Source organism: Muntiacus reevesi, chromosome 1 (assembly GCF_963930625.1).
Source record: "Muntiacus reevesi chromosome 1, mMunRee1.1, whole genome shotgun sequence".
Taxonomy (NCBI): Eukaryota; Metazoa; Chordata; class Mammalia; order Artiodactyla; family Cervidae; genus Muntiacus; species Muntiacus reevesi.
In genome coordinates, this window is record NC_089249.1 from 36,427,040 (window position 1) to 36,448,470 (window position 21,431).

At 38.7% G+C, this 21,431-nt stretch overlaps 1 protein-coding gene across 3 annotated transcripts in view; it reads right to left on the reverse strand.

The window, feature by feature from the left end:
• Positions 1 to 21,431, reverse strand: part of PIK3C2G (phosphatidylinositol-4-phosphate 3-kinase catalytic subunit type 2 gamma) — a 427,919-nt gene that overhangs the window by 181,886 nt on the left and 224,602 nt on the right. For all 3 annotated transcript variants that reach the window (XM_065940721.1, XM_065940712.1, XM_065940703.1), the window contains one exon: positions 616 to 796. In XM_065940721.1, the coding sequence (XP_065796793.1) occupies positions 616 to 796 (181 nt within the window). The remainder of the gene's footprint in view (positions 1 to 615; positions 797 to 21,431) is intronic.

Consider the following 21,431-nt stretch of genomic DNA (forward strand, 5'->3'; position numbering starts at 1 on the left):
CAAGTGTTCTTCCATTAGATCAAGAAAAAGAACAGTCAGGTCCTTTATTATAATCAGTGATGAAAGAGGAACAATATTTTGATTACCATCCATGGATGTTAGTATGAAAGTCTTACTATCCACACCACTATTGATTTGTTTCATGTATTTCACTTTATTTGTTGTGGCAAGAAAAAAAATGCCTTTAAAAATGTAACTTTGATTAGTGCAGAGTTAGAAAAATTTAGACCCAAATTTTGTCCCTTGGACAAGGGTGTTTAAAAAGTCCCATTTGTGTACTTCTTCTGTAAGTCTGAATTGTGCTTCCATTCTGAGGAAATTACTTCATCTGGTCATTTTAGTCAAATTGCCTTGAAATTGGTCTCTTGTCAGGTAGTGTTTCTGCAACATGGCTATTTAAATTAAAAAACCATGTCCTGGTGATAGAAATTATCATTAACATTAGGATAGTAAATTGACAAAAAAAACACTTAATCAAAAGAATTGATTGAAGTATCTTACGACTAAGTGGCAGTCAAGTAATGTACTTTCAGTGTTATGAAATTCAAACTTAATTGAATCATAATGAAAAAGAAAACAAAACTTCATTACACGAAGATTGATGTCCCAACAAACCTGTCTTTGAGGGTCACTAGCAGCCTTGACTTTTTCCCCAATGTCTCCCAGAATCTTGATAAGTTTTTGCTCCTTGGAAAACTCATCCCTCAGGGCTTTTCCTGCACAGAATTGGAGTGCAGCCAATAGCTTCTGATACCAGCTTTTAAAATAAGCTTCATTCTGTGCATCCTTTAGCAGCCTGAAGGAAAGGGAGAAAAAGAATTCTTGTATCTAAAGCTGATTTTTTTTAAACACCTCCAGCAGGAACAATAAGTGCGTTTCAGACTAATCTGTGTGATGGCTTTGGGCAGTTTAACAGCCTAGAATGGGGAAAATGTTGTTTATTTGTTGCCAGTCGTCAAGTTTCATCTGATAGCTAATGAGATTCCAAGAGTGAAAAATCAATAAGAGACCCACTATTCCTCATTTCAGTTCATGATGCACTTTTTCTTCTTTTAGGCTTCTTAAGTTCTACGACAAATAACTTATCCTAAGAGCCTATTTTTGGCTTGTTAAAATACAGAAAAAGTTTTAAAAATTGTGTTTAATAATCACTATACTTAATGGTGACTCAACCATCAACCCCATTTTTTTTTTTTTTCTTCAATAGATAATGTCCCCACACTGTCATATATCTATGTATTGCTCTTTATTCCATCACTTCCCCTTGATTACCTGGAGGAAGATACCATAAAGGCAAGAACATGGTGCTTTTTTGTTGTTTCATTTTGCTTTCAGGTATTCCTGGATTCAAATCTTAGCCCTACAACTTCCAAGTAACTTAGGCTACTTACTTAAACCGGTGGAGGTTAAAAAAAGAAAGTAGTATCTCTGAACCTATAGAATTATACAGAATATAGAAAAAGTTAATGTGATTCTAATTCAAAAGGGCTTAGCTTAAAGTATGTACTAGTCAGTAAAGAAACATTAGTACAGCTGTATCTTGCAGTCTCCCCAAGCCAACTTCTCTCACTGGCAGTCTGCTGGTGTCATGAACACGGGAAGCATGGAACAAAAGAAGGGAAGGACACTTCGCGAGATAATGGAACAGTGACAATTACTGGATTACTCTTTCTGCCATGTGACAATTTCTATTTCCTTGAAACTAATCCCAATATGCTTCAGCTTTACTTTTTATTATGCCCTAAAACACTGAAGTAAAAAAGACTGATTCCTTTAAATGTTAACCTCTCTTTGACTGATTCTTTAATTCTTGTCTCTAGTCTTCTCTTCTGAAAAAAAATTATCATTCAAGGAACTAGGAGAAAGATATGAGAATGGAATGCTGAAAAAAAGGATTAAATGCCTCGAAGCCAAAATATTAACATATATAGATGAGTTTCATTTTGCATTCCTAATTTTGCATCTCTGCCCACTATGTATTGTGCTACAGAGATTCTAAAAAACACATTATTTTCATTTGTGGTATGTTCTCTGTTCTTACACATTTAAGTTAAAAAATTAATTGAATGAATCTGCTTTTTTTTAAGGAAAGGGATTGCTCTCTTGTCATTTTTATGAAGTCAACTTATCTTCTCGCACCTCTTTTACTTTTGCAAAGGAAACATAAACTGAGTGGAATAATAGTTCTTATTTCTGAAAAGCATTAAAAAAAGCCTCAAGGGGCTAAAGATGTATTGATGAAAATATAATCTATTGATACTTATATTTTCAATGTAAGGAGAATAACAGACAATAAAAAGTTTCCTACCTACTCCTTCAATGAGATTTTTGAGATGTCAGACATAATAAATGAATCATGTCATTATTTGAAGGCTCTAGGGAAATGAGGGTTGTATGGAGGTGAATTGGAAAGCCTCAAATGAAAGCATCCACATTTAAAACTTCAAGATATTTTCTGCAGAGTGTATACCTCGGAGGGGCTTCCCAGTGGCTCAGTGGTAAAGAATCTACCTTCAGTTCAGGAGACACAGGCTCTATCCTTGTATGGGGAAGATTCCCTGCAGGAGGGCATGGCAACCCAGTATTCTTGCCTGAAGAATCCCATGGACAGAGGAGCCTGGTGGGCTATAGTCCATGAGGTTGCAAAGAGTTGGAAATGACTGAAGCGACTGAGCATGTACCCATGTATACTTCAGAGATTTTCACAGTAATTTGAGGACTTCAGTAATATACAGTTGTATAGGCTACTTAGTTTTCAATAAGGTAAGGAAGTGATGCGTAGAATATTTCTATATCCCATATCAATGCTTTCCAACACTCTCATACATTTTAATTACTGAGTTACTTGTTTTTAAAGATATTATTATTTAAAACTTTTAGAACATAAATATAACTCTATTGCCACCTGACTATCACATACATGATGAAAGGTTATTCTGCACAGATGAAGTCAACTTTTTACTAAAATAATTAAAGAGAAGATATATTTTAGGAATGGGAGTGTGGTCATAGGAATTGTCAAGATTGTATTACTTGTATCCAAAATACTCTTAACCAACTCGGTGGACATGAGTTTGAGTAAGCTCTGGGAGTTGGCGATGGACAGGGAGGCCTGGCATGCTGCAGTCCCCGGGGTTGCAGAGTGGACACAACTGAGCGACTGAACTGAACTGAATTCTTATTCTATTAGAAGTCTATTTGCTTCTCTCATAAGCACTGGTTCAAAAGGGGAAAAAAATCAGTCTAACTCATTGTCCAAAATAAAACAGCAGGGACTTCCCTGGCAGCCCAGTGGTTAAGACTCTGCCTTCCACTGCAGGGTGCGTGGGTTCAATTACGAGTTGGGGAGCTAAGGTCCCCCTTGCCTCATGGCAAAAACCTAAAAAACATAAAGCAGAAGCAATATTGTAACAAATTCAATAAAGACTTAAAAAATGGCTCACCATAAAAAAAAATCCTTAAAAAATAAATAAAAAAATAAAACAGCAGGGGAGATTTGTAGAGAAATTATGTGACCGTGCTTTAAATTTTTTTAAGTGAAGAACACTCAGTGTATTTCATTGTGATTATTTTCCTTATAGAACATGTCTCATTCAAACTTTCATTTCTCCCATGATGACATGGTCTCCTGGTTCCAGCTCTGTGGGTTTTTACTCAACTTGTAAGTTGTTTTACAGAGTGTGGAATTGAAATGATAGTGTGTTGTATAATGATCCTGAGAGGTCAATTAGTCTATCCCTGTGTTGTCAGCGACAATCATTTTAACTGAGGAGAGAAATTAACATGTACTTTAATTTTAATCTATTCAGAGAAAGCTGGACTATTCAATTTTGAGTGGAGGGTTACATAATTCTGTGTCAATGACCTTCACCAGCAGGAAGTGGCAAACCCATCATGTGGTATTTTTTACCTGCTGCTTCTTTTTGTAAGACTGGAAAACAACTGGTCACTTTCCCCTGAGAATTGCAGAAACTCTTTTCACAAGACACTGTCACTGGGAAAAGCAGAATTGCTTATGCCAAATTAAAAAAAATAATTTTTTAAAGTTCAGGTCAAGGGATTGAGAAATAGGAAATTAGACTTCATACTGAAAGACTGGGCTGTTAAGATGCAGGCAACATGATCACAAACAAACTATGAGGTAAACCTCAAAATGTCAGAGACCTGTTTATCCTAGTGCAGGTGAGATACAGGAGTAGTTCAACTTGATATTATTTTTTACATGTGTCTAATGGACTGTAGGTAATGACAACATTAAAATGAGAATACATGCATAAAATCCAGCTGATTAAAGGTTTTTGTAGTGTTGAGAATGAGAGGCAAAAATAAGAAGAGAAGCAAGCATAACACAGGTGACAGAGCATACTTGCTCTGGGATGTCATAAAGGCATTTGCCTGAGTTAAGGGGATGGATAGTGGTGAACTCAGATACACAAACCCCAGCAGCATGAAATGGAGATTTTCCTTGGAAATTAGAGCTTTCCTCCATTTCTTCATGCCCATCATGCTTCTGATCACATGGTGAGTGACTTGCTGGAGGTCCAGGAAAAGGACAGCTAGTTCTCATTTCATCAGTCTACCAGCAGGACAGAACAGGCTAATCATACCAACTCAGCTCTCCTTGCCTCATGACTACCTTCGGTGTAGGTCTTAATTTTAGTTCTCAATAGCATGATATCTTAATCAGATGGTAAAGAATCTGCCTGCAATGCAGGAGACTCAGGTTTGATCCTTGGGTCAGGAAGATCTCCTGGAAAAAGGAATGACAACACACTTCAGTATTCTTGCCTGGAGAATTCCATGGACAGAGGAGCCTGGTAGGCTACAGTCCATGGGGCCACAAGGAGTCAGACATAAATGAATGTATGAAATACACACCCACGTGTGTATTTCCTGTGAAGGAAGAGAAGAAACAACATTCAAAAGAAAACTGAGCTACACAATGAAGATGAGTGATTTCAGGTCACTCCAGGACCTCCCCTTCCCATTGCGTCTGTTGGTTTTTACTTTAGGTGGGGGTAAGGGATGTGCTCCCAGACCAGGTCTTAGTGAGCATGGTTGGATTTTAGAATGTGACTTCTTCGAGTGTATTTATAACCCTGGGACATATAAAGGCTGAAATCCAATATTTGGTATGGAATTATTAACTATAAGTTTTCAACAGTTTATTAAAAAGTAAAAAATAATGTACTTCTTTAGTCTTTATAACTTTATTTTACTTCTCATTGGTTAACAGATTTATTTAATATTTCCCTAAATCAAGGTACTTGATACATTTTATTGTCTTGCAAACATAGCTGTTTCCTATGACTAGCTCATTTCTAGAATATTGATTCTCTCTTTCAGAAATATAGCACCAAACTTCTTCTGAATTTTGCACATAGGGAGCATTACATGGTCGAAGTCTGCTGAAATGTAATTTCTAATCAATAGTTATTTTGCAACATACATTTGTCTATAAGCCACTTTGAAACAAGAATATAAAACTATTAAAAGGGAATAAATTCAGAAGATAATGAAATCCATACTCTGGAGACTGTATACATTTTTAGAACACTTAAATATATGAGAAGAGCCCCTAAGGTATGAACTGACTTCATTTTACCCCCATTTTGCAATTTATGTACCGAATATTTATTACCACCTCCAAAGCAGTGTGTTCAGAATGCCATATGTTCATACTTATAATCTTTCCACTGTGTTCACACTGTGTGGTAGATTTGATTATTTTTCTCAACACCATGCTTTCTTCTCTGAAGCTTACACAACTACACTCTTTGCTCTGTGACTTCGAGTGTCTTCCCAGAGGCAACATCTACTTTTCCACTCCATGTCAGGATTGGCCTTGTGACGTGCTTAAGCCAGGAGGCTATGACTGGGTAAAATGTATGCCCAAGTCTGTGTGGACGCTTTAAATGTACTATCGTGGATTGGTTTGCTGTCTGGTACTTCTGCTTTCTGCCATGAGAACAGCATGTACCCGCTGGGGTTGGGGGTGAAGGATGGGGTTGTTCCTTCAGTGCTGGAATGAGAAGATGATGTTGAGTGGAGCTGAGCACTGCTGTGTGGAGTCCAGGGCAGCCTAGCAGAGCTATAGCAAGTCTGCAGCCTGTGTGGTACATAAGTGAGAAATAAATCTGTTGCTATAAGCCACTGAAACTGTGGGGCTATTTGTTGATATGGTGGAAACTAATGAATATGCCAAGTTTTATACTCTTTCTCTTTTCCTTTTCTTTGCTTTTGTTTTCATTTGTTTGTTTGTATTGGCTTTAGAATATGGAGCATATATATATATTTTTAATCTCTCCAATGTTAGCCCTGAGGATACTCTGGGGGCAAATCTAATGAAAGAAAATAAACAAAGGAGGCAAGTTTGGTGAAATAGATGGGTGAACAATTTGAGTACATTAATTTAGATTAAAAAATTATAAAAGTTAGAAAAATGACTTTCTTTTATGGATCATTCAGTCAGTTCAGTTGCTCAGTTGTATCTGATTCTTTGTGACTCATGGACTGACTGTAGCATGCTAGGCTTCCCTGTCCATCACGAACACCCAGAGCTTGCTCAAACTCATGTCCGTCGAGTCGGTGATGCCATCCAACCATCTCATCTCTGTCATCCCTTTCTCCTCCTGCCTTCAATCTTTCCCAGCATCAGGGTCTTTTCTAATGAGTCAGTTCTTCGATCAGGTGGCCAAAGTATTGGAGCTTCAGCTTCAGCATTGTCATCAATGAATATTCAGGACTGATGTCCTTTAGAATTGACTGGTTTGATTTTATGGATCATAAAAAACCCAAAAGAGTATTTAAAAAATGATTTGATATGGTTCATTTGGACATGCATATTCTGTTATATTGCTAGAATTTTATTGTTATTTTATTACTACTAACATACTTTTTGACTCATTTAGAGTATGAACAGGCCTAGGTACCATCTGCTGTTTTGTCCAGCCCCGGTGTCTGAACATCTAATAGGAGATTCTCTCTGAGTGAAAATGCACTAATGAGTGCAACAGGGCAATGACAAAATCTTTTGACCTACATGACACAGGACTAGACAAACCTAACACACTACTGGATGAAGGGTCTGATGGTTGAGGGCAGTGAGGGAGGCAGTACACCTAGCTGCTTGAGAAACTGAACTCTGCTAATGGTGACAGCTGGAAGAATGCAACAGCTGAATAGGGAGGGTTTTGGAGGAGAAAGCATTTATTTATATTAGCATGCTTAATGGAACTTCCTTTATCACTCTGGAGTTGGTGATCAAGACCAAAGATTAAAGGAAAGAGACAGCAGTTGTCCTATGCTTTAACAATAGCCAAAGAAGTGACTGGAAGTCAGAGAACTCTATAGGGTTTATTGGGAGACGGCCAAAATGGCTGTGATACACCAAGTGCCATCTCCCCTACTGGGCTTTATATTTTCAAGTGGGGTTAAAGGAAAGGGGCTGTTTGAGAGTCATGAGTCATCAGCTCAGTGAGGGATAGAGTGGATCTGCTATTCTCACACATCCCTGCAAAGTCTAGTGAGGAGGGAAGTTCAAGGATAGCCATTTATTCAGATACGTGCAAGGATGGGAGACTATTGCCTCATTTCCAGGTTAAACGTCTGTGCTAAAAGAGGGTATGTTGATTTCCTTGGGGATGTCAATAGGGAAGAGAGTGCAACGCCAAATGGAAAAACAGGATAGCAAAGGAGCAGCCTGTAGTCCTGCACCCTAACTGGCAAAGCAAGGATGTGTGAGTTTCTCATGGTTCAGATAAGCACATGGCAGGTAACTAAATGTGATCCCACTCCTTGTGTTGGTTCCTCAGCCATGTCTGGCTCTTTGTGACCCCATGAACTGTAGCCTACCAGGCTCTTCTGTCCATGGAATTCTCCAGGCAAGAATACTGGAATGGGTATCCATTCCCTTCTCCAGGGGATCTTGCCCATCCAGGGACTGAACCTGAGTCTCCCACATTGCAGGCAGATTCTTTACCATTTGAGCCACCAAAGGCTCAGCCAAAGGAAAATCTCCTAATGGGAAATCCTGCAAGGTTGGAACTCACTCACACGAGGGAGCCAGTTTTGACACTGAATCCACAGTGGGCCTTGATGGAGAATCAGATACCACACACAGAAACTGTATTTTCTTGCCTCAATGAGTGTGAGAGTCACTCTTTCTCATTTTCCCCCACTCCAAATCAAGAAAAGCGAGAACTAGAAGACAGAAAGAAGAGGAGTGAAACAGCAGGTAATATTCTCCACCCACCACAAGTCCCCCAAGCTAAAACTTGGGAGTGCTAGAGAATGAGGGGGAGGTGTATGCCAAATTGGAGAAGAAAATTAAGTTTTAAACTGGACAAAACTGGTGAAGAGGTTTTTTTCTTTGCTATCTAAAAGTGACCTAGGAATCTGTGGAATCTATCCTGGCTTTAATTAGGAAATGTGAAAGGGAAGAGTAGATTTTCAAAATAATAAAATGTTTTATTGGAGACCTACCAATACCAGGCTCAGCCAGTTTAAAGAAAACCAGGCAAGACAGTTAAACACCTATGAGTCAGTGCAAAAAGAAATATAGCTTCAGGAAATGCACTGACCACACTGCAGGAGAGAAAAAGTCTCAAAATGCAGAGTAAAAACTGGGGAGTCTTGTCTCCTAATTTTCAGAGAGTTGGTTGGGATTTCTCTCTTTGCCTTTCTTCATCCCCTTGCAGCCACCAACTGCTCTTTTAGAGCACTGCTGATTTTGACTTCCCTTATGGATGACTGTTGTGATAAAATACACATAATTGTATTCAAGAAATCAGAGTTGTTTCATCAAGAAATAGGATATTAATACTTCATATATGTGTACATAGAGGTATATATTTACTACTATAATTGATATTTTATCATCATATCAAAATCTTTTAGCAGTTATGACCAGTTGCATAGTTAATTATAAGCTTAAATGGTATTTTTCTGAACAAAAATTAGCCATAAAGGGTACCCAGGTTATGCACACACTTGTAATCAGGATGACGCTTACACTGCAGTATTACTCTCTTAAGATCATCTGGAAGCTATGAAAGAAAGAAATAAAAAAAAAACTATGCTGAGCAGGTAAGTTCTCCTGAGTAGATTCTTGAATCTATAATTAGAAATCAGAGCCCTTTTCGCTCATCTTGCTAAGGGACATGGTCAACTTGGGAGATGTCATTGCTGCTGTTTAGTAGCTAAATTGACTCTTTGTGACCCCAAGGCTTATAGCCCGCCAGGCTCCTCTCTCCATGAGACTTTGGAGGGGATTGCTATTTCCTTCTCCAGGGCATCTTCCCAACCGAGGGATGGAGCCCACGTCTGCTGCTTGGCAGGTGGATTCTTTACCACTGAGCCACCTGGAAAGCCCAATTTGGGAGATTAAGGTAAATAAACAAAACTCTTTCCAATCCACTCACAGGCATTCCTTTGTTCACATGTTTAACATACTGAATGATGTGCTGTCAGAGAGCAGAAACTCTGTCATCCTTCTCTCATTCCAACACACTTTCTGCTTTGGTGTTATTTTATTCAAATCACTTTCCTTAATTGAGCACCAAGTGTGAATGGCTATCAGTGATCTCTCTAGGTCCCCACTGTTATACTCCATATGTGCTTACTAATCCTAAAACAAAACAGGTGGGATTTTGGCCCTGGGCACACTTCAGATTACTAGCTAGCCTTTGATGAGGCCCTCCTGTATTACATTTCCCTTTTTTCTCATTCTGGTTTTCTCCCGTCCCTGACCACCAAGACTTGTACTGCTTCTGCTGCTCTTCCTTGGTCAGAAACTACCTAGCCCTGCTCTCCCCTATTGTGTTCTGGGGTCCCAATTACTCCTTGTTTTTCTTACTCTGAACACGTATCTCTCACTTCAAATTACACTCATTTTTAGAGAATAATATCACATTAGTGTAGAGCTCAACTGCACTTTGAGATAATCCCTCCCACCCATCACATTTATTAAGAGAGTAAACGGGAAGATTAAGGGACTTGCCTAAGATCCTTATGACAAGAACACTGCATTCTTAACAGGCTCTTTCCATAGCACCACAGCTTGTGTGTTATGGAACAGATGTTTGTGTCTCCCCCAAATTTGTATATTTAAGCTCTAACTCTGAATGGGATGATACTGGAGGTGGGACCTTTGGGAGGTGATTAAGCTTAGATAAGGTCATGAGAGTGGAGTAATATAATTAGATTACTGCCTTTATAAGAAGAGGAGACTGGAGCTCTGCCATGTGAGGACACTGGGAGGGTGTCCAGTACCCATCCAAGAGCCAGGGAGAGGACACTTATGGAGGACTGAAATTGGCCAGCACCTCAATCTTGGACTTCCCAGCCTCCAGACTGTGAGAAATAAATTCATGTTGTTTAAGGCATACAGTTTGTGTTATTTTTTTACTGCAGCCTGGACTGATTAACACAGTGTCCTAAAAACCATTAAAACACAACTTGGAAGATGATTTTATGCTTGCATCACCTCTGGCAAGAAACTTAGTGCTTTAGCTCTTCACTTTCCTACTCTGTAAAATGTTGGAGTTTGTGAGGTTTTGTAAGATACCTTCCAGCTCTAGGGCTCCGTGACTTTAATACTTAATGAACTTACCCAACATCTACACCAGGCATTTCCTAAGCATTTCCGGTAGCTCTGTTAGGTAATTCTCACAAGCACTGCAAGTAACGTGATTCCCTCCATTTTACAGAGGATATTACAGTTTACAAAGATCCAATAACTTGCCCAAAGTTATTGGATAATTAGGTGACAATGCCCAAAGTCACCCAACCTGTAGACCAGGGATTCAAATGCAAGCATATCAGACTCCAGAGCCCTTGCTCTTCATCATCACCTTGTACCACCTGGTGGTACCTAACACAGGTACCAGCTGATGATTTACTCTGAGACTAACAACGATGGCTCAGTAGGTAAAGAATCCATATGCAATGCAGGAAACACAGTAGGTGCAGGTTCGATCCCCAGGATGGTAAGATTCCCTGAAGGAGGAAATGGCAACCCACTCCAGTATTCTTGCCTTAAGAAAAATCCCATGGAGAGAAGAGCCTGGTGAGCTACAGTCTATGGGATTGCAGAGAGTCAGACAAGACTGAGCACAGGCACCGATCGAAGAATTCTCTTCTTGCCTCTTTCTAATTATGTTTTTCTTTAACATCTCTCTCTTACTTACTGTTTTGTAACCCTTAGAAGTCTCATGCTCTCCAGGTTGACTTCTTTCTTTCCAAAGTTCCTCATTTAATTTTGTCCTGCTATGTGTAAGCTCCCTGCCAAAAACCACCAAACGATGTTAATAATATTTTCCTTTCCACTTCTATTAATAACATTTTTTTGAACTTTTAAATCAGAGCTTGTTAACCTATTTTCATGTGAAATACTTACAAGCAAGAATACTTTTTTCTCCCCACCTAGTCAGTAAAACGAATAGGTTATGTGGATCTACTTTGATAATGCAAGTAATACACTCACCTATGCTCTATCCTTCCTCACTTGAGAAAGTGAGACCAACACCAAAATTTCAAAGGATTTGGACTTCCATGATTTGTTTATACAAGTGGTGGTGCTGGGTGAGGCTAGCTAGGAGAGTGGAGGGAAAAGATGCTGAATTGAAAATAACACTCATTGCACTTGGGAACCTAAAAATCCTGACGAATTGTGTGGACACAACCCATGTGCCTTGAGCTACCCACCTTAACTGGGCCTGTGGTTCCAAATAAATGCCAAGCTGTGGCAGAAGAGAAATGGGGAGTCATTACCGACAGCACATGTGCCAAAATAAAATAAATTTTACTTGACATATAATTAGTGTTCAAATTCATGCCTGTGGAGTTTTAAACTAGTCCAATAGATGTCTACATTTTCCCTTACTTATATTTTAAAATATGGTTCTGAACTGAGTTCCTAAACTCAGCCTTTTTGTTTTCTTTTTCTATATATATATATATATATTTTTTCTTTTCTGAATACATGTATAGTTACTTTAAAGGCCAAGTAAGCACCTTTTTCATAAAGCTTCCTTCACAAAAATTTTTTAACAGCAAAGCAATTCCTTTGCTATATGAATGTTTCATAAGAACAGCAACCTAATAATAAAAATCCTCTTTACCACTCAGCCTTTTGTTCTTGCATAGCCCTCTGGTGAAAGTTGGATAATCATTACATTGTGCAGTGAGCAAGTCATGTGTTTGAACACAGCCGGAGGGGCTGGTTTACAAGGCTAAAGGCAAAGCTGGCTTTGAAATACCCTGCTTCCCCAGAACCCAAACGCATCAGAACCCCAGTTTCAAGTCACAGCTGGGCGGTTGCTTCACCTTCATCCTTCAGAGGCACAAATAGCGTGGTTTATTCTGTGAGGGTATTAAAGTTTCCCTGGGAGGCTATCTGTAAGATTTGGAGCTGTATTTGATGTCCTGAGAAAATTTCTGGGACATTCTTGCTCAGCATCATGAAAGAGCGTGTTCCCTGAAGTCGGCAGGCACCGTTTAATCCTGTTCCTTTTGGAAATTCAGTAAAGCCTTAGAGATGTTCCAGGAGGTGTCCACAAACTACCTGGTTAATTTTCTGTTGATTTAGGTGATGTTGTTGCTTTGTTGCTGTGGCTCAGGTTGTACTTGCGAGGCAGGGATAACTGTCCTGTCCACCATACTGTATGATTGTGGCAAGAGTACTAAGCCTATTCCATCCATCGCTCGGGCTCTCTGTATGCACAAGTAACTTAGAGGCTCCAATCTTAGTCTTCCCATCTCTAAAGTGATAATAATGAGTGTCCTGTCATCAGATCTACGTGTCTGTTACAGACTGAATTGTGTTCCCTGAATTCTTATGTGGAAGCCCTAACTCTCAACATCACTGTCTTTGGAGACAGGCCTTTAAGGAAGTAACAAAGATTAAATGGGGTCATAAAAGTGTGGACTTAATTCAGTAGGACTAGGGTTTGTATGAGAGGAAGAGATGCCAGGTAAGTGTTCACACAGAAAAATGGCCATGTGAGGACCCAGTGAGAAGGTGGGCTGTGTGGAAGCCAGAAAGTCTGTTTGTAGCTCTTACCAGTAACTAATGCTTAAGCACCTTGATCTTGGGAGTTCCAGCCTCCAGAACTGGGAGAAACTTAATTTTTAATGTTCTAGCTACCTAGTCTCTGGTACTCCGATTTGGCAGCCCTAGAAGCCTGTAAGACAGTTTCCAATCTAGAAGTCATTTTTCCAATTTAGACCTATGTGTCCATCTGTCTACAAGATATGATTCTCGAATTTTCTTAAGGCATCTTAACCTTGAGGGTGAAGAAATCAAGAAGTGATAGTCATTCAGTTGTGTCTGACTCTTTGCTACCCCCTGAATTGCAGCCCACCAGGATCCTCTGTCCATGGAATTCTCCAGGTAAGAATACTAGAGTGGGTTGCCATACCCTCCTCCAGGGAATCTTCCCAACCCAGGGATTGACGCAGGTCTCCTGCAATGAAGGCAGATTTTTTACTGTCTTAACTATTACATGACTAATTTCATCATTATTCCTCCCAATGCCTACTTCTTTACCTGAATTACTTATCTCCACAAAGAGAATGGCCAGCCGTCCATCACCTGAGCTAAAAATGAGACATGATTCCTCTCTAACCCTCATCCCGACATCAACTCTGTTACCATGTTTCATTATGTTTACCATTTAAATAGCTCTCAAATCTAATTCCTTCTCTCTGCCCTGACTGACAGCATTTAATTGAGGTCTTAATTTCTTGAATGTATTACCTTACTCTACTGGTACTTGATTTTCCTACCACCTGCATTTAAATTTTTTTTTCCACCTCAAATTAGTTCTCTTTACTTAGTCTAATAAGTCCTGTTCTAAAAGTCATGAGATTAAAAGCCATGTAGCCTCAGGATAAAATATAAAATCCTTAGTATGAACAGACAGGGCACTTGATAGTTTAGCTCCTCCACATCTTAAAGGCTTGTCTCTGAGTCCCATTCATGTTTTTCCATTCCCAAACACAAAGTGCTACTTATAATAAGTTGAATCTTCTGTTTTCACAGGTTAGAATGCTTTTGCATTGCACCAGCCTCTGTGTCTGAAATTATATTTCAATATGCCAATATGTTTGTCCTTTAAAGTTTAACTTAATTGGCATCTTTTCTAAAAAAGTCTTTCTTAATTTTTTTCCAATCTTGGGTATGTGTTCGGTCTTCTCTCTGTAAGGATGAAGTGTTTTCCCATATCCATTATTCTTGTAACACTACCAGTTTTTTTTTTCTTTTTTTATGGTGATTTGTTTATTTTTTTAAATCTTTCACCTACTAGACTTTAAGTTCCTTTTTAAATTTAATTTTATTGGAGTAAGAAGTTTCTAATTGTGACAGTAGCCAGTCAATGTGTTAGTGCTGTCACCTCAGTAGTGTCTGACTCATAAACTGTAGCCTGCCAGGTTCCTCTGTCCATGGGATTCTCCAGGCAAGAATACTGGAGTGGGTTGCCATTTCCTCCTCCAGGAGACTCTATACAGTATTATACAGTAATATTCACAAAAGTACAGCCATGTGTAGAAGATATATGCACATGAAAATGTACACTGAACATGTGAACTAACATGTGACAGGATATGAGAACGCATATTCTCATCTTTGAAAGTTTGCAACTTGCAGGTTCAAATGGAGGGGACTTTTTAATTACATGGACTTAGCTGAGGAGGCTCATATTGAAAGTGCATCACTGGGAATGGTCCTTGAGCTAAGAGGCAGGTAATCTGTAAGGAAGACATCTTGCAAAGCACTTTTCTATTAGATAAGCCATGCCATTTTAGAATTGGAATTTCCTACATCTCAGAAGAAAAACAAATTATAAATGTAGACATCTATTTCTGCTTTGTTTACTATGCCAAAGCCTTTGACTGTGTGGATCACAATAAACTGTGGAAAATTCTGAAAGAGATATACCAGACCACCCGGCCTGCCTCTTGGGAAATCTGTATGCAGGTCAGGAAGTAACAGAACTGGACATGGAACAACAGACTGGTTCCAAACAGGAAGAGGAGTACGTCAAGGCTGTATATTGTCATCCTGCTTATTTAACTTATATGTATAGAGTACATCATGAGAAACGCTGGACTGGAAGAAGCACAAGCTGGAATCAAGATTGCTGAGAAAAATATCAGTAACCTCAGATATGCAGACGACACCACCCTTATGGCAGAAAGTGAAGAGGAACTAAAAAGCCTCTTGATGAAAGTAAAAGAGGAGAGTGAAAAAGTTGGCTTAAAGCTCAACATTCAGAAAACTAAGATCATGGCATCTGGTCCCATCACTTCATGGCAAATAGATGGGGAAACAGTGGAAACAATGGCTGACTTTATTTTTCTGGGCTCCAAAATCACTGCAGATGGTGATTGCAGCCATGAAATTAAAAGGTGCTTACTCCTTGGAAGGAAAGTTATGCAACCTAGACAGCATATTAAAAAGCAGAGACGTTACTGTGTCAACAAAGGTCCTCTAGTCAAGGCTATGGTTTTTCCAGTGGTCATGTATGGATGTGAGAGTTGGACTATAAAGAAAGCTGAGTGCTGAAGAGTTGATGCTTTTGAACTGTGGTGTGGAGAAGACTTTTGAGAGTCCCTTGGACTGCAAGGAGATCCAACCAGTCCATCCTAAAGGAGATGAGTCCTGGGTGTTCATTGGAAGGACTGATGTTGGAGCTGAAACTCCAATATTTTGGCCACCTGATGTGAAGAATTGACCCATCTGAAAAGACCCTGATGCTGGGAAAGATTGAGGGCAGGAGGAGAAGGGGACGACAGAGGATGAGATGGTTGGATGGCATCATCAACTCAACGGACATGAGTTTGGGTGGACTCCAGGAGTTGGTGATGGACAGGGAGGCCTGGTGTGCTGTGGTTCATGGAGTCACACAGTGTAGGACACAAAAGTGACTGAACTGAACTGAAGAAAACATTACCATACATTTGTGAGCAAGAATGTGTCTGTATGGGAGGGTGGATCTATTTAGGTGTGCAATCAGAGCATTTATTTCCAAAGAATTTCCAAAAGCTTGTTGTATGATACTTAAATTTCATGTTAAAAAAAAAATGTTGGTGCAAAAAATGTCAGACCCTAAAATTTATTCTTAAGAATGTGTTATAATAATTAAAAATATGTTTATCTACCCAAGTTAATATGGCTTGTAACAACCTAAGGGTGGTTTTTATTCCTACTGTTATTCTTCAGGGGGTCTCCAAGTCTTTTCTACTTTGGACCAGCAAATCATCTAGTCCTCTATGGGACTGTCCATTCATAATTTATCCTTGAAGAAAAGCTTCTGGAGCTTGCTTTAATGAGACTCTTTAGTTACCTCAGAAATCAACAGTGGAGTTTGGATGATAGTGTTCAAAGGGCAGATAACAGAAATTGCTTTAGACAAAAGTGGTTGAGAACTTTCTTCTTTTTAATGACATACATTAAAAAAAAGAATAAGTGGTTTACTGTTCACATTTCTTAGGGAATGACATTTAACCTTAGTTAGGATTTAAAAATAGATTCATTTGAATTATGAATCAAATATGTGCATACTCTACTTTTGGAGGTGTTCTTCCCTAAAACAGTATTTTATGTTAGCTAAATCCAATAATGCTTAATTTCTTATTTTTCCTTTGTTAATGCTTAACTTTTTTCTGTTTCCCTCTATTTCAATTAGCAGCAGCAGAACAAAATAACTTACTTATTTTAATGCTTTTTCTGTTTACAGTGTAATGATTTCTATTTTCACAAATGAGGAAAACATGCTGATAAGAGGGTAAGTTGATAATGAATTTGTGCTCATTTCTTTTCCTAAGAATTTTGGAAAAGTATAAATGGACAAAGAATTCAGCATGAGAAAGTCTGTTATTTTTGCATAAACTCTGCCTCAGGAAACATCCCTCTCTTGGGGGGGAGAGAGTCCCAAGAGAGGATGTCCTCTCTTGGACTGGTGATACCATTGGTAATCAATTAAGAAGTGGTATTTTCAGTTTAAAGGCTTTGAAATATAGGTAAAACAATAGGCCAAGGAGTCAGACATAACTGATAGTGTAACACAGTCGGGCCATTTAATTGCTGTGTGACCTTTGGTCTCTGATTTAAACTCTGTGAGCTTCCACAGTATCTAATAACTGCTCTGAGGACTAAATGATAAAATTCAGGAAAGTACTTAGTGGAAATCTGCCATTACTATCATCTCAATCATAATGGTAATCGTTGTTCTTGCTATCCCTAGATATATGCAGTTTGAATTCTAGCTTGCAGTTTTCTAGACTTCATAAATGTTTTTGGTTACAGTGGGGTTCATTTTACAATAAATGTTTTTCTAAACATGACCTAATGGAAAACTTAAACTTTCCTCAATCGAAATAGCTGCTGAGTTAAATATATTTCTTATTTGAATGCTATTTAGACAACACTCTCTGTTTAATAAAAAGACAGTTAGGAAGAATGGTAGAAAGCTTTCTCCACTGTTCAAGGCAGTTCTGGGTCTAAGTATATGCAGGTTCAATATCTTCAGTTTGTTTTATATCACTATCAAAATACTGGCAAAACAACCACTAGAATAACAAAGAGAAAAACATATAATAATAACAACAATCACTGAAGTCGAGGCACCAAGTGTAAGAAAAATACTGTAATTTATTCAGCACATTCTAAAGTTGACCATTGTTACTGATAAGGGTGGATATATGAGTATTTTTCTGAGTTTTTAAACATACGCTGACATATTGCTCTAGACATATTACTTCTACTTGACCCACATAGCAGGGCTTGTTTTTGATATTTGATCTGAATTGGTTTAGCATGCAGAGAAGTAGCAGTCAAGCATAAGACAGAAATCAACTTTGGAAACTGCCCCAATATATAAATGTGGCCAGATACACAGGGCGTTTTGTCTTTTCATTAGACAAATGTGCTATCATTTGTAGGCTAACATTTGCACAGTAGTGGAGAGAATATTTACTTCTTTTAATGTTTGCCCAATAATAAGCTGTAAAATGGGAGCTGGACTATAGGAAGTTTTATAGAAATAATTTTATTCAGAAGTTTTTTTTATTTGTTTTGTAAAAGAGCATACATTTTTAAACAAAATCTTATTTAGAACTATCTTCTTCCTCCCACCTCTCCCTTATTAGAAAAATAGATAAAAAGAGATTTGCTCAGTTGAGAATGAGGTCAACAGTTGCCTAGACCAATGGTCTGTTTTGGTGTCACCTTTCACCTTCAGTAAAATACTTCTCCAACACTGTGGTGTTGAAGAAAACTCTTCAGAGTCCCTTGGACAGCAAGGAGATCAAACAAGTCAATCCTGAAGGAAATCAGTCCTGAATATTCATTGGAACGACTAATGCTGAAGCTGAAGCTCCAATACTTTGGCCACCTGATGCGAAGAACTGACTCCTTGGAAAAGACCCTGATGCTGGGAGAGGTTGAAGGCAGGAGAAGGGGATGACAGAGGATGAGATTGGATGGCATGACTGACTGGATGGACATGAGTTTGAGCAAGCTGCGGGAGTTGGTGATGGACAGGGAAGCCTGGCGTGCTGCAGTCCATGGAGTCACAAAGAGTTGGACATGACGGAGTGACTGAACTGACTGACTTCACACTCAGAGATAGCTCTGGGAAATTTGTGGTTTGAAAGAATACATGTTTAAAACATACTGGAATAGGTAAACATTTCTATTTTTAGAGATGCAATGGTTGAGGCCAAGAGAGAAATAGCGACTTGTAAAAAAAAAAAAGAAAAGAAAGCAACTTGTTCCAGTTTGTTGTTATTGTTAGTCATGTCTGACTATTGCAACCCCATGGATTGCAGCACGCCAGGCTTCCCTGTCCTCCACTATCTAGTTTATACAACTACTTTATTTATAATATTTTATTCAAAAGATAGATACTAAGCATCTACACATACTCTGATAATACAGTCAGTCAGTTCAGTCAGTTCAGTTGCTCAGTCGACTGAACTGTAAAAGACTAAGGTCTTTTAAAATGAGTCAGGTCTTTGCCTCAGGTGGCCAAAGTATTGGAGTTTCAGCTTCAGCATCAGTCCTTCCAATAAATATTCAGGATTGATTTCCTTTAGGATGGACTGGTTGGATCTCCTTGCAGTCTAAGGGACTCTCAAGAGTCTTCTCCAACACCACAGTTCAAAAGCATCAATTCTTTTGCACTCAGCTTTCTTTATAGTGCAACATTCGCATCCATACATGACTACTGGAAAAATCATAGCTTTGACTATATGGACCTTTGTCAGCAAAATAATGTCTCCGCTTTTTAATATGCTATGTAGGTTAATCATAGCTTGTCTTCCAAAGAGCAAGCATCTTTTAATTTCATGGCTGCAGTCCCCATCTGCAGTGATTTTGGAGCCCAAGAAAATAAAGTCTTTCACTGTTTCCATTGTTTCCTCATCTATTTGCCATGAAATGATGGGCCTGGATGCCATGATCTTAGTTTTTTAAATGTTGAGTTTTAAGCCAACTTTTTCACTCTCCTCTTTCACTTTCATCAAGAGGCTCTTCAGTCCTTCTTCACTTTCTGCCATAAGGGTGGTGTCATCTGCATATCTGAGGTTACTGATATTTTCCCCTGCAATCTTGATTCCAATTTGTGCTTCATCCAGCCCAAAATTTCTCATGATGTACTTTGCATAGAAGTTAAATAAGCAGGGTGACAATATACAGCCTTGACGTACTCCTTTCCCAATTTGTAACCAATCTGTTGTTCCATGTCTGTTTTAACTGTTGCTTCTAGACCTGCATATAGATTTCTCAGAAGGCAGGTGATGTGGTCTGGTATTCCTATCCCTTTAAGAATACAGTAGTGACCAAATACATGATAATACAGTAGTGACCAAAACATGGAAATGCAACAGTGACCGAGACATAGTATTGATTGTGATGACCAAAATTCTTATGCCCATGGAGTTTACATTATAGTGGGGGAGGACAGATGTTAAGCAAATATGAAAATGGATTAGCAAGATAATCTTAAGATGTCATATAAAGTGACCAGAATGCAGACATTTACGTAGCTGATAAGTACAGCCAGTGAAAGAACATCTTTAGACACAAATCCAGAGCACAAAAAAATAAAATTAAAATATCTGCAGATGTTTAACTTTTAAGATGGGGGTACATTTTAAAGAAAGATGATTTAAGCAAAAGTGAAAGAATTACAAACATATGATTACGAACAATACTTAAATAAATTAACTGCTTGATTTGTTTCATATTTTTATACATTTGAACGTACTTTTTAATCAAGAAGTGCAGAGTGTTCTTTCAAATTTGAAAGTAAGGGAAAGTTGAACTAGTTCCTATTTGGAATAAGTTAGTGACTGGGGAAAGTTCACTCTAGTAATATAGACCGATAGAGTCACATTTCTCATAGCTTTTCAAGTATATGCCATTTTGATTTTTTTGATTCAGCTTTGAATTGGACATAAATAGACTTTTATGGATTTAGAGACCTCCCATAAAAAATTAACATCCAAATATTTATAAATATTAATTTCTGGACACAGGTGAGATATTTTATTAGGTACTGTCAGAAAGCCATTAAAGTATAAGAATCCTTTGCCCAAGAAGCACATCTAGCTTAACTGGAAGTAAGGGAATTAAGATACACTTAAAAATATAAGATCTTACATTATGCAGATCAAATGTGTGCTAAGTTGCTTCAGTCACGTCCAACTCTCTGTGACCCATGGACTGTAGCCTGCCAGGCTCCTCTGTTCATGAGATTCTCCAGGCAATGATCCTGGAGTGGGTTTCCATGTCTTCCTCCAGGGGGTCTTCTTGACCCAGAGATTGAACCCAAGTTTCTTATGACTCCTGCATTGGCAGGCAGGCTCTTTGCCACTAGTACTACCTGGGAAGCCTGAGGATCAAACATCAGCACACAAATTTTTGGTACAGAAAACTGACTAGAAAAAAAATAACTCTTGTTCAGAATGACTGCAGAAAGGTCAGCTGTAAATTAAACCATAAAAAATAAGTAACACATGGGATAGGATGTATTACAAAGGTAGGAAGTTTCCAGAGATGAGTCATATATAAGCAATGACTCTGTGATGGGATGAAGCAAAGTTTATTCAGGCACTGGTAACCTCAAAAATCTGATAACAGCAGGTTTATACAGGGGACTAGTGGAAGCAAAGTTGTAAAGGTATTAATAGATTTGTGATAGATTATGAGCTCGTGCTCAGTTGTGTCTGACTCTTTGCAACTCCATGGACTGCAACCCACCAGGATCCTCTGACCATGGAATTTTCTAGGAGAGAATACTGGAGTGGGTTGCCATCCCCTTCTCCATAGGATCTCCCTGACCCAGGGATTGAACCCAGGTCTCCTGAATTGCAGGCAGATTCTTTACCCTCTGAGCCACCAGGGATCTTAAATACCTAGCAAA